The sequence below is a fragment of the Amblyomma mixtum genome, chromosome 1 (assembly GCF_055824585.1).
Source record: "Amblyomma mixtum isolate Tamu chromosome 1, ASM5582458v1, whole genome shotgun sequence".
Taxonomy (NCBI): domain Eukaryota; kingdom Metazoa; phylum Arthropoda; class Arachnida; order Ixodida; family Ixodidae; genus Amblyomma; species Amblyomma mixtum.
The window spans coordinates 84,054,878-84,068,323 of record NC_143012.1 but is presented as its reverse complement, the minus strand read 5'-3'; the positions used below and the strand labels follow the sequence as shown (position 1 = coordinate 84,068,323).

The 13,446-nt window shown below is 45.6% G+C and overlaps 1 protein-coding gene across 1 annotated transcript in view; it reads right to left on the bottom strand.

The window, feature by feature from the left end:
* Positions 1-13,446, bottom strand: part of LOC149367026 (transforming growth factor-beta receptor-associated protein 1 homolog) — a 51,255-nt gene that overhangs the window by 21,486 nt on the left and 16,323 nt on the right. The window contains exons 9-12 of the mRNA XM_089553628.1: positions 12,609-12,741; positions 9,397-9,492; positions 5,738-5,842; positions 1,027-1,212 (exon numbers count right to left, since the gene is read on the bottom strand). Coding sequence (XP_089409754.1) covers positions 1,027-1,212; positions 5,738-5,842; positions 9,397-9,492; positions 12,609-12,741 — 520 coding nt within the window. The remainder of the gene's footprint in view (positions 1-1,026; positions 1,213-5,737; positions 5,843-9,396; positions 9,493-12,608; positions 12,742-13,446) is intronic.

Below are 13,446 nucleotides of genomic sequence, written 5' to 3'. Positions count from 1 at the left end.
ACAGGTAACAGTACGGGCACGGGGGCGAAACACTTGGAAAGGATGACGAATGTCAACATCAGTTGAGATAGACAACAGCTGGGTGCCAAGAGGTTGGCTAAAGTTGCCGAGGGCACCTCACAATCAAGTTACGGCAGCCATTCTAACCTAACATGCCTGCTTCACATGAACACGGTTCCTCTGGGTGCCAAATGGGTACAGACCTCTCCACTCTGCCACTGTGGTTATCTATGAAACAGCCTACAGTCAAACACGGAAGTTCACTACATTCTTAATCTTACACCTACTTTTTATAGAATATTTTTCTTTGTATGTGTACTACTGCATTGATCAATTTCAAAATGCACGACAAACCAAACTTCTTGAAGTCATGTGCAGTCAGCTCAATGATAGGAACTTGAAGGGAACTGAAAAGTTCTTTGAATCATGTGGAGCTTGGTTTACTCATAATTTTTCAATAGGCCATGTTGACAGGATTACAGTATCAGATTAAAAAGGCAGGAAATTCAGATTAAAAGAGCCCACTGCACTAGAATGAGGGCTGCATCTATTCCAAGGGTCTTACGTTTAAGCTGAATTCGCTCATAGCTGCCAAAAAATTCCCGGTCACAGTCATACTGAACAATGCCCCATAGCAAAAGATGAGCGTAAGGAGGAAAGGAGAATAAGTATGCACACAATCCACAAAGTTACTCAAGTGTGCACATAAACACTAGTCACGTTAGTGAGGCTCATTGCATGGAAGCGACACAACATAGCAACACAATGACGTCACTGTGTTCAGACCAATCAGTGATTGGCATTCTAGGCAATCATCATGGCACGCTGTCAAGGTGTGATGCATGACACCACTCAATTCTGACCAATGAGCGGGGCACCTTGCAAATGGTGTGTTACGACGCCAACGATACCGACGCCACATAGAGAGGAAATGTGGCATTAACAGCTCTCGCTGTAACACCAACATGCAAAGTGGCACGAGATGCTTCTGACAAAGGCTGCACGTGCCGCAGTGCATGTACTCACCATTCTGCTCTCGGAGAAGAGTTGCCTCGAGGTTTCTAAGTAGGATGCTAGGAACTGCTGGCACCTGGCCACCTTGTCTTTATCACCGCCGCACATCTGCACTACATCGTCGATGTCATGCAGCTTGGGTGAGGCCTTCTTGAAGGCGGATGATGCTGCCAGGAGGTCGGGGTAGAGGCTGATGAGCTAGAATGAGTTGAAAAGGTAGTCGTTGTTGTTGTTGTATGCGGGGTTTAACATCTCATATTGGTACACGGTACATGAGAGATGTAGTGAATGGCTCCAGATCAATTCTGACCACCTGGAGTTCTTTAAAGGGAAACTGATGACAAACTGAAGTTGTCCTGTATTGATAGAGTACCACATTCTAATTGCAAAAAAGGCTACTCTCACCAAAAATGGAGCTGTTATAAGCTACAAAAGAACGCAAAAAAAATGGGAGGGATCACTTAAGCTTCGCCGTAAGGGTATGATCCAATAGCGTAATGGGTTAATTCCCACAACTGCAGAAGGTCAGTACCGTATTCACACGATTGTAAGTCGACTCGAATGTAAGTCGACCCCCCCACATCACAATTGTGAAAAAAAAAAAAAAAAAAAACTTGAGGTCATTTAAACTTGGCCTTTATTAGTAGAACTAGAACGCGACAGTACTATCCTGTGGCCTCCGCTGATCACCAGCCACTATCGGCTGCTGCACGCGGGAGTGCCCGTGGGCACATTCCAAAACAAAAATGTCTTAGTCACTGGGCTACTCGTCCACACTTGCTCCATCGTCCTCGCTAGCGCTGCCGTCGTCATGTAGTCATCGCTGCTGCAGACCCACAGCTCGTCGTTCTAACATCGTCATGCAGTGAAATCCTGCACTTCGCAAAAAGCCACATCATGACATCGCGAGGAACAGCTGAAAATTTTTCCTCGTTGTAGCTGCCACTCCTGTATCACTCAGTGCGAAGGTCGAACTTGCGGCCCGGCGCGCAGTTCGTTTCTTCGGCATAAAGAATGACAGACATCTTGAATGTAGCCGCGAACGAGCGCCGGTCGCTTATCAGACCTGGAGCACAAATGACGAATGACGAAGCACTACATTAAAAACTTGTGAAACGCGGCCGGCAGTAGTCGAATGCGTCAGAGCCAGAGAGAAATTTCGCGCGAGCGGCGTCGGCTCTTCTTTCGGCTACCGACACTCCCTGGTGCCGCTGCGGTTCAGAGGGGGGTGCCGCCACGATTGGAACAGTAAGAAACTCTATGCCTTCCATCAACTACCGACACTCCCTTCGGCGCCGAGTGCGCGGTTGAAAGTAAACAAAAAAAAAAAGTAGAACGCGAAGGCGTTATCGGGCCGCCGCCGCTTATCAGCATACGCAATCTGCGGCCACGTGCGGGGAGTAGGTTGGTGCTGGTTTGCTGCTTATCGACAGCCACCATCAGCGGGCCACTTCGCGCTGGGGCGGGGATGCCGGTTCTGCGCGTTGACATAGCTGCTCAAGGCAAGAACGATGCGACGGAGCCGCGCAGCAAAAAATACAACCACGCTTGTCTCGTTTGTCTCACCTTTATTTATAGTGTGATGCTTTGGTTTCGATTGTAAGTCGACCCCCCCACTTCGGATTTTCAAATTTTGAAAGATGGGTCGACTTACAATCGTGTAAATACGGTATCTGCTTCACATTCATCGATCCCTGGGAGCCCTCATACCTCTCCTGGTGCAGTGGTCCAGCGGTTAAGAGATGTGCCACTCCCTTGAGATGGCAGGTGCTCCCAGCAGTGGGCCTTAATTTGTGCGACCCAGGTTGCTCTTTCCTAATGACCAATCATTAATTTAACTGCCTTCTGCTACTGCGTGCTGTTTGCTCACTCTCCGGTGGGCAGGTTGTGATGACACCGCAAGGTCACGTGACAGGTGGTCCACCTGCCTCCCAGGTTGCTCTCTGGGGACCGCCTGCCATAGCTATGCCCGTGATTTTTCGCTCACAACACCGACACTGGATTTGCCGGAGGATGGGACCTTTAATGCTGTTGCATTAGAATGAAATACAGGTGTCGTCATTATCAGCTGATTTTGCAAGTAAAATGCATGCGTCAACACCAATTGTTTGACACCAATCCCAGAGGTTACGCTGCATTACCATTCACTTCTAAATGGTGGCAAGCAGTCTTTTTCGGTAAGGCCATCATAAGTTTAAATTGACTGACAAGAAAGATTTTTAAACCCAGTTTTCTCACTGATAAATGCATCTTTCGCTACTGGACTATCGTCAATATAGCCAGAGCGAGCCACAGAGCCGATTTTTAATGAGAACAATGATTGGATGGAATTGCCGTCAGTGCCCCTTTAACAGGCACTGACATCATACGGCACATGCGCGTTTCTGCATATGGCTGCCATGGCTAGGATTCGATGCCGTGACCTTGGCCACTAAACACTGTGGCCACTAAGCCACAGCGGTGGAAAGATCAACAGATTAGTCACAGTTGCTGCACAGAGCCAATGGGCAATGCACTTACATGCAGTAATAACTTCAGTTGCTCATTTATAAAGCCTGCCAGAACATAAGCCTTTGTGGGCACATCGAGAGCAGACTGACTGCTACGATATGTCCATCAATGCAAAGTGAAAACTCGCCAAGATAAAAAAATATTAATAGGAAAACACACTATCACCACTGTATTTTCACCATGCACTCAAATAAGAATGCAGTGCATAGGCAAACTGGTTCTCCTACCAGAGTGCCAAAGATGAGAGACCAAGACCAGTGGGTTAGACCTAGATCTACCAACGCCCTTCGTAGACTGATTAGCATAATGTGCCAGCACTTTTTTTGCACCTCACTCCTTTCAACCCCTCCTTTCCTTTCCTTCCAAGCAAGGTCCAGGTGTCCAACCTGAGTGAGGCAGTTATGGGGACTTTCCATTCCGTATAACCTGCCCCCTCGAGCCCCCCCCAAACACACATACCTACACACACACACTCACGCGGAACAAAATTGAACAAATGTAAACGGATTTGCTAAACACATGGTGCCCATTGAGCGCTACCACCTCAACGAAAGGAGAACACATGCAGGTGTGCTTGCTCACAATTTCACAGCATGAGACACTGACGCAGAAAACAACATTGCTGGAATTGAAAGTGCTACTCGATAGGTTGGCTACCAAACTACATCAGTTCTGTGCAAAAGCTGTTTGTCTAATGGCTTTTAACTATTACAGAAGTTGGATGGAAAGCTGGAAAAAAAATATTGCAAGCACCTTTGACTACATGCAGTGGACTGTCCTTGCCAAGACACAATAATAATTAGCCACTGAGGCATCAATGTTCATGAAAGATCTCTCACACACAAATTCATTGCATTTCTTTAATGCAGTCAAATAATTGGGCCCGCCATAATTGCTTTCCAGCTCTTTCAGAGTTAAAAAGTGCATTTAAGCTGAACAACACGCCACAAAATAAGCAAATTTGTACTTCACACTCATCATCATCATCATCAGCCTGACTACGCCCACTGCAGGGCAAAGGCCTCTCCCATGTCTCTCCAATTAACCCTGTCCTTTGCCAGTTGCGGCCACTGTATCCCCGCAAACTTCTTAATCACTGCAGCAGAATTTGGGATGTCAGGCATGGTGTTATGAAATCATGTACAATGCCTAGGCTGGAAGCATGTGACAATGCTACTGTGGTCATCTGTGCTGCTATTTTCGGGCTTTTACACATCTTGTGTTCACTGATCCTACAGTGCTTAAGAAATCATTCAAAGAAAAAATGAAAGTCATTTTTGTCACACTATGAGTGTTTTTTCTTTTAAAAATAGTTCACAAAGCACAGGCAATAAACTTGCTCACAGAAAATCATCCCTCGTAACGTGAAAAAGTTTGTGGTAACCTGTCACAAGTACTTTACGCCTACATTATTCTCAACTAACAAATCTCTGTTTTTGGTGAGATAAGCATATTTAACATCCTTGAAAGATACTCCACTGATCTAGCCTCCTTCAAATTCGAGTTTATGGTGGCTCTAATGAGGTTCCCACCACTGATGTTTTACCATTCGTGGTCTTTAACTTTAAAAAGAAAAAAAAAAACAGGGGTTTGTGAATATTTCAAATTTTGAATACAAATCGAATACGTTTTTCATTTAGCTCATATCCGACTCGAGAAACTGATATTAGAAATTTCAGAACATCCGGCAGTGACCGAATACCACACCAACTTTCATAAATCTGGCCGTTATAAAACCTGAGCAACTTTACCTGGAGATTGAGTTAGAGAGCACAAAGGCCGTTTTCTCCTTCGTTGTTTATTGTGTGGACCGATCACATTTGGATGCTGCTAGGCCTGAACCTTGTGCAAAATTCTGCATGTTGGCTTTCTCACATGTCACATGCGATCAGAAAACATGCAGTTTTTTGTTTGATCCTTTCATAACGTGTTACATTCTTAACGCTTGCACCCACGGCACTCGACCTGATGCCTTCCCAATCCTTCTAGTACGAGTTCTGCCATCTCGTATTGGTCTACTCTAATAAACGGGAAGCTCACTTGTAGAATTTCGCATGAGGCTTCAAAAGAGTAGCCAAGTCAAGATGCCAGTGACAAGGCAAGAGAAATCCCGCCCGTTGTATGGTTGCATTGTTTTTTACGAGCATGATAATAATACATGCAACCAGAACGGTGCCTCAAATCTTTGTTGCAACATGGAAAAGAGACTCGCCTCTCTGACATCCAGGCCGCCCTCCTGAAACAGCTCTTCCGCCTCCGCAAACTGCAGGTTGGAGAACTCGATGAAGCCCGCCTGGAGCTGTATCCTCTGCAACATCTGGAAGCACCCGACAGGCGCGCACTCTTTCTCAACACCGTTTTTTGTCGACTGTTCCGAAGTGACTTTAAGGGGGAAGAGGGTCTTAGAAATAAATTATTAATGAAGTCACAGCTATGAAATCTGCAGGGAACATGTACTTTTGTGTGCTGATTCCAAATACGTAATTTAATTTTACGTACAACAAGTCCTTGTTGCACTTAGGTAATATGTTAGGTAACTTCTTCCGAGAGTTTTAAAGAAATTCTACTGCAGGGAACTTGTTATATTGCACGCCATTGGTTTCTCTTGACATCAAGCTATGCAACAAGGGTAAAATCATCATCCTGCCTCTTATAGAAGGCGAGTTACAGGATTTTGAAACCATCAGTTTCTTCCCGTCTGTGAAGTGTGTGGGAATCCTGGCTTTCCGCCGTTGCCTTTGCGCGGCTGTGCCGGCTTCCTGCGTTGTTTCTCCTCTTTCCCTTGCTCCCGCCTCAGGCGGTGGAGAGGCGGCTAGGTGACTAATCACTGTCATTTGGCCACAGCTCCGCCCCGGCTCCCCAACGGCCTTTGCCATTGGAGCCTATTGGCGGGAAATCGGGACCCGCTACGGGCGGCCGCGCACGGCGCGACCGTCCGAGCGGGGCCCAGAGAGAGAGATCCCTCCGAGACAGCGTAAGGTGCGTACGTTACTGTTTGTCCGTGCCGGCCTCTGCCGTTCGGACCAGTGCATACTCGAGCTCGCCCGCACGTGTCCTCTGACCTGCAGCGGCTCGAGCCTGTCCAGCGGGGTCCAGCGACCTCCGACAGGCGTACCTTGCGTTGTTTGCCCACTCTCTCTCGCAACCGGCCCAACGGCCGACACGAGAGAGAGATCACAGCACTGCCGCGGGGACATTCTCCTGCAGCGGCGTGCTAGCGGCGCGCATTACTCGAGTCGCTTCGTGCGCGCAGCGGAGCCTTGCTCCTCGCGCGCCCCCGGGACGGGGTGACTATTGAGTGTGTGTGTATCAGCTAGAGGACGATGTGAATAAACGTCTCCTTTGTGAATTTGGAGGCCTATTTCTTTGCGGCGAATCGCTCTCCTCCCAGCGGAGGTTGAGTGCGCCGCATCGATGTCCCAGTGTGTGTGTGGTGACGACTGATCGGGGCCCTTGGCTCGCGCGAAGCTCGAACCCGCGGTGGGTGGTGGCCTGTGTCCACTTAGAAACCCACAAGTGGCAAATTCAGAACCCTGTAACTCAACTTCTATGATAGGCAGGATAATAATTTTGCCCTCATTGCATAGTTTGATGTCAAGACATGCCAGTGGCATGCATCCTAGCAAGTTTCCTGCAATAAAATTTATTGAAAGCTGTCAGCAAAAAGTTGCATAACATATTGTATAAGTGTACAAGGACTTGTTTCACGTAAAATTAAATTACATATTTGGAATCAGCATGCAAAAATACATGTTTCCTGAAGATTCCATTATTATGACTTCATTAACAAAATTTTTTTTTCTTCGCATCTTGTAGGTATGTTTGCACATATAATTAACTGTGCTTCCCTCAACCGAAACTAGGAGCATGCAATGTGCTTCAGGCTTCTCGCACGACCGCAGTGACAGCCGACACTGATAAAGAGGAGAACTCAGTTCACAAGACAGAAAAGCATTCCTCCCTTGCAAGTTACAGAATGATGCCAAGTTAATACTCAGTGTAGCTAGTGTTGCTGGATAAATGTGGTCGCAGGAAGCATGGCTGTTGCTTAAAGACCAGATGGGTTGGTTTGTTTGGTGCTCCTAATTTGCACGCTTACACTATATACTGCGCAAATTACATATTTTGATATGAGTCTTCAAAAGTGTAAGGACTAGCAGTGTAAGAACAAGCACTCCTGCTGCGGTTAGGCTTGGTTTCAATTTCTTTGTTAACTTCTGAATTTGAATCTGCATATGCACCTCAATATAAGTTAAGCACAATAGCTGGAGATTAAGAAATGGGAACCTTTTTAATGTAGTCAAGGATTTGACAAAGATTTGTCTGGTCAGGCATAGAAGTGAAAAATAATGTTTACAGTCACTGACCGAGCAATTCAAAGAAGAAAGACATTTTGAAGCCCATACAGGTTCCTTGCTCGCAATGAGGTGGACAAGATCAGCTGGTGAAAATTTAAAGGCGACATTTGCAATGTCCTGATCATGCGTAGGTTAGTGGCATGCTTTTTTTTCCGTGCAATTCATGGTTCTGGTCGTCAATTTGATGAACGATTCAAGCAAGAGCCATATTGTCAGATTTTGCTCTTCACCTCACTGTGATCAAGGAACCCGCATGGGCTCTGAAATGCCTTTTATTTTTGATTTGGACTTGGTCAGTGACTGTAAATCTTATTTTCTAGCCTTTCTAATGCACTTTATGCCCACGGGAACACTGTACCAATTTGAATAAACTAGAAATTAGATTATATCAAGTGAGTTTGAATAAACAAAATTCTATTGTATTAGTACTAATCTCACTGTTGAAAGGCTGCAGGCACTAGCAAGTTGTTCTTTTTTTTGCGTTGACTCTGTCGCTTATTTTGAACATGTATCTGATCAGAATAAAGGACCTCATGTCTTGGTACCTCTTACCTTTTATCTACTGTCTAGGTAAAACCAAAAAACAATTCAGAGTGGAGTGTGTACAAAAACAACGACCTAATGTAAAGCCATAAATGCTCCCTTGCAATTCTTTTCACCCAAGTCATCTTCCGTACTTCCACTCAGTGAACCTAGCTCAGAATCAGTGAATTCAATGATTTATCTTGCACACATTTCCTTAAAAAAAAAAAAATGTGTGCATGTCTTTCAAAGTGCGAGATGCTCCTCCGTTTTGTTATTAAGCCTCATATGAAAAATTTTTAGCATTTCTTCCCCATTTTCACGCCTTAACTTTATTCTTTCCTTCTGCATTGTTCACTACAAAGCATGGCATGCATGAAAAGGGCAGAGACTGAGATTACTTGAACCTGCCTTGCTTCTGTAAACACTGCGCATAATGCAATTCTTGAAAGTGATGCATTTGACATAAAGCATAACCATGAGCTTTTTAAGCTTTACACTATCGGCCCCAGGGAGTGCTCTGAATCATCACCACCATCATCATCACCATCATCAGCAGCCCAACTACGCCCACTGCAGGGCAAAGGCCTCTCCCATGTCACTCCAATTAACCCTGTCCTTTGCCAGCTGCAGCCACCGTATCCCCGCAAATTACTTAATCTCATCTGCCCACCTAACTTTCTGCCACCCCCTGCTACGCTTGCCTTCTCTTGGAATCCACTTCGTTGCCCTTAAGGACCAGCGGTTATCTTGCCTTCGCATTACATGCCCTGCCCAAGCCCATTTCTTCCTGTTGATTTCGACTAGGATGTCATTAACCTGCGTTTGTTCCCTCACCCACTCCGGCCGCTTCCGATCTCTTAACGTTACACCTATCATTTTTCTTTCCATAGCTTGCTGCGTTGTTCTTAACTTAGGCTGAACCCTGTTTGTTAGCAAGGCAAAAGAGAAAAGAAAGAGACAAAAAAAACAAAAAGAACGCCCAGGGTACCTCCTTGTTTTGTTCGTGTGAAAGGCCCGTCTTGTTGGAGTGCCTGGCCAACTCCAACGCCTCCGCTACTTTCTCATCAGCCAAAAGTGCCTGCACCTGCAAAAGCACAAAGTGATTACAGCAAGATTAACATTCTGTTATCCAACATAACTTTGCATTTACTACAATGGCCAGATATAAGTGCCACGCATCACAGGTATGCATTTCATTAGTGCTTGCATAATTAAGTACACTAATTACTCCTAAAAACTTAGAAACGATGGATGGAATAGGCACAGTGAACCCTGTTCATAAGAGTACCTTGTTTTAGACCTCTCCATTAATAAGCAAGCCTGTGCATGCATTGCAATCTGCAGAAGTATCACATATGATCTATAACTGAAAGAAATCAGTCAGTTTAATATGAACCACGATTTTCGATTGCAGTTACTTCCAAGTGACTCTTTTTTAATAACAGTGCATGCAGTGGCAGCTCTCGAAATTGCAGATCTTAAATGTTGAAAAAAAAAAAAAAATTGCAGAGGAAAAACAGAAATAGTGAGGAAGTGAAAAAACAGCCACAAGTCATTACCTGCACTCATTTTCTATTCTTTCTTGCCAGGTGCAAAGTTTCAATGCCAAAACTTCAAACCTAAAACAACTAATTAGCTGCGTCTTTTTGCTTACAAGTAGTGGTGAAAAGCTTCAAAACAGACACCCCACAGTGACGGAATGGAGGCGAAATTCTAGAGGCCTGTGTACTGTGCGATGTCAGTGCACGTTAAAGGGGTCCAGAAACACAATCTTAGTTAACTGTTTTGCCTGTTGATTGCATACGGTGAGTTATAATGGTGCTATTAGCGTCGGTAATGCCGCGTATATTCCGTTTATAATTATTTTAATGTCCTCCCAAAAACAACTTCATGGCTCTGATGGTGTCGCCACACAGTGGCGGGTTTTTAGCCGCGGATATGACATCACCTGGCGCGAGCTTGATAATCGGACAAACAGTAAATATACTGCAAATTGTGTGAATAAATAGAGACACATTTTGTCACCTGTCTGCGTTTTATATTAGATCAACAAAAACAACTTGTTTGTCTTAGATAAAAGCCCTGCAAAGCAAGTAAAAAAAAAATACACCACCAGGGGCGCTCTGGCATGGAAACGACGCTGCCAGTCTCACAGAGAGCAGGCAACCATGGAGTACAAACTTCCTGATGTGCTCTGGCTGGCTGTTTTGATTGGTTGCGCCAGGTGCCGTCATTGGGAGAGCGAAATAGCAGTGGGAAGCCCCGCCAAAATCGAGTCGAGGGCAGCGATTTGTTTGCTTGTATTTTGAAATTTCTTCACTGAATAACTCCCGTTCCTGTGCATCGGTTCCTGTAATTCTTTTTAAGTCAGCATCTGTGTGACATAAAGAACCCATCTGAAGTATAGCCGGTATCCCCGCAAGCAGTGTTTCGCAGCCCCTTTAAAGAACCCCAGGTGGTCGAAATTCCCGGAGACCTTCACTAAGGCGTCCCTCACATAGCCCGAGTCGCTTTGGGACGTTAAACCCCAATAAACCAAACCAAACCAAACCATAGTGACAGGAGTAAGCTAACCCACAAATGTTTAAAGGGACTGGATGGCAAGAGATGCTCTAAGATGCTCCAATTCATTCAGAGGCAGCAGTGCACAGTGACCTATTGTGCTGCCTGTTCTGGCTGTTGGCAATTCAACAATATAAACTTCTTCCACCTTCATCAGTGCAATCTTCTACCTTCATCAGTTGCGTGCACAGTACTTCACCGTAGCACAATAAGCATTACCTTTTTCTCTATCCGCCACTGACAAGCCTTTACTAAAAATTATGCCTCATTGTGCCAGTCTAAGGATGAAGCTTCACTGTTAAACAGCGCGGAAAGTGTGTCCAGTCTTCCAGCGCTGTTTAACAATGAACTGGTAGCAACTCGCCCAAATTGCAACCTTAATTAAGGATGAAGGTGCCAGGCCAACGTCACACATAACAGTCTGACTGCATTACAATGGTATAAGCATACTGTGATCGACATCAATATGAATGCCTGGAAGTACCATATTTACACATATGTAATGTGACGATGAGCTTAACACGCGAAGGGTGGAGTTTTAGACCTCACGAAAAATAAGAAAAAAATGATTATAATGTGATCTCAGCCTTTTTAAGCCAACTACAGCCGAGGGCTTGGAAGGAGCGGAGACGGCATGTAAAAACACAGAAGCAACAAATTCGACGACATTATCTGAGGGGAGACACTTTATAAATGCGTGTGACGTCATCAAATACAGCAAAAGCTCCAATGCATGTACGCATGCATGCCGCCTCTCATGCAGCTACAAACAACTGCCATCACCACAGTGCCACCGTTGCTACATGTTTTGTGCTGCACAGTCCTAGGCCCTTTTGCCCTTATTCTTTCTCTGGTTTGGTTTATGGGGTTTAACGTCCCAAAGCGACACAGGCTATGAGGGACGCCGTAGTGGAGGGCTCCGGAAATTTCGACCACCTGGGGTTCTTTAGCGTGCACTGACATCGCACAGTACACGGGCCTCTAGAATTTCTCCTCCAAAGAAATTCCAGCCGCCGCGGCCGGGATCGAACCCGCGTCTTTCGGGTCAGCAGCCGAGCACCATAGCCACTGAGCCACCACGGCGGATTATTCTTTCTCTCTACACTACTCAACCCTTTCAGTGCCTTTCCTTTTTCAACAGACTGTTTCACCTTCTCTGCACGTTCATAGCCACCCCCTCCTTTACCCATGTGCAGCCCCAAAGCCGCCATAAAGTTGGCTTCTCCTAGAAGCTTGCTAGTCATGTGGCAAGGGTCATTGAAGCTATCTTGAGCAGCGAGAAAAAAAAAACTGTTATATTCGTACCTTGATTCCGAATAAATTGCATTCTGAAACAAATGAACTGAGGAAAATAATTTGTCACATATTCTTTAAAATACAGTATTAATTAACAACACATCTAAAGCACAGAAACCAAACAAATTCAGAGAAAGGCTGTTATGCGTAAACCCACTATGCAAGCAGACGCTCTGTATGCATTCAATTATGCTGCCTTGCACGACGGAAAGTTTAAAACAATCTTTTGTTCGTATGAGATGGTAGCAATAGCAGACACCTGGACCATATTCACTGAGGCCTTGCTGGACTGTGCGGTATTGAACTGCCATTACATGGGGGGCATAGGGGGCCAATCATCACCTGTGTTTCCCACGGCACGGGCTGCAGCATGAACAGGGTGTCCCGGCCAGCCAGGAGCAACTTGCCCTCAAAGTTGTCCAGGAAGGTGCCACTGACAAAGGGCACCCGCTGCTTCGGCTGCTGGTCGAAGATGCTGCAGCGATTGATCCACAAACAAACAGTGATCGGCAGGAGTCAAGTAGAGGGCAGTTAGCCATGAATCACCGGTGAGAAATGGGTGATTGCTCAAAGTAGCAATCAAGACTAAAGATGTCTGAAGGTCTGTCCAGTCGCTCGCTCGCTCGTCGAGGTATCGGAATAACACTCAACTTTGCCACAGAAGTGTTCCACACAAATGAGGATAACTTACGCGGGCCTCGCTGAAACTATCTGCTCTAACTTTGTTTATAATATGCGCTACAAATGAACTGATCCCACACAGTGCGCAGTCCTGAGAGACGAGATCTCAGCAAACAAGCAGTCAGCTGACAGTACAGATGAAATGTGATGAAGAGTTACTCCTTATTCACACACTGTTGACCAGTTAGCTGCTACTGAAGGCAAGATGCAGCTGCAGAAACACTGCAACCACAAGCGGTGAACCCACAAATTTGGAACCACAGTGCATCCGTGCCGGCTTGGAATGCATGGATTGTGCAGTACACGAGTGGATGACTGGAATGGATGACTGCTCGCAGGCACTGCAGTAAAGAACCGAGTATCCACTCGTGCTGGAACAAGCGCTCACCTCCAGTTTTCTCGAGATTTTGAATTTTAAACCGGGCAAGCACTCATGTGATTAGTCCCATGTCTGGGAGAAGTATAAAAATGCAGAAAAGGCACATGAAGCCCTATTGTT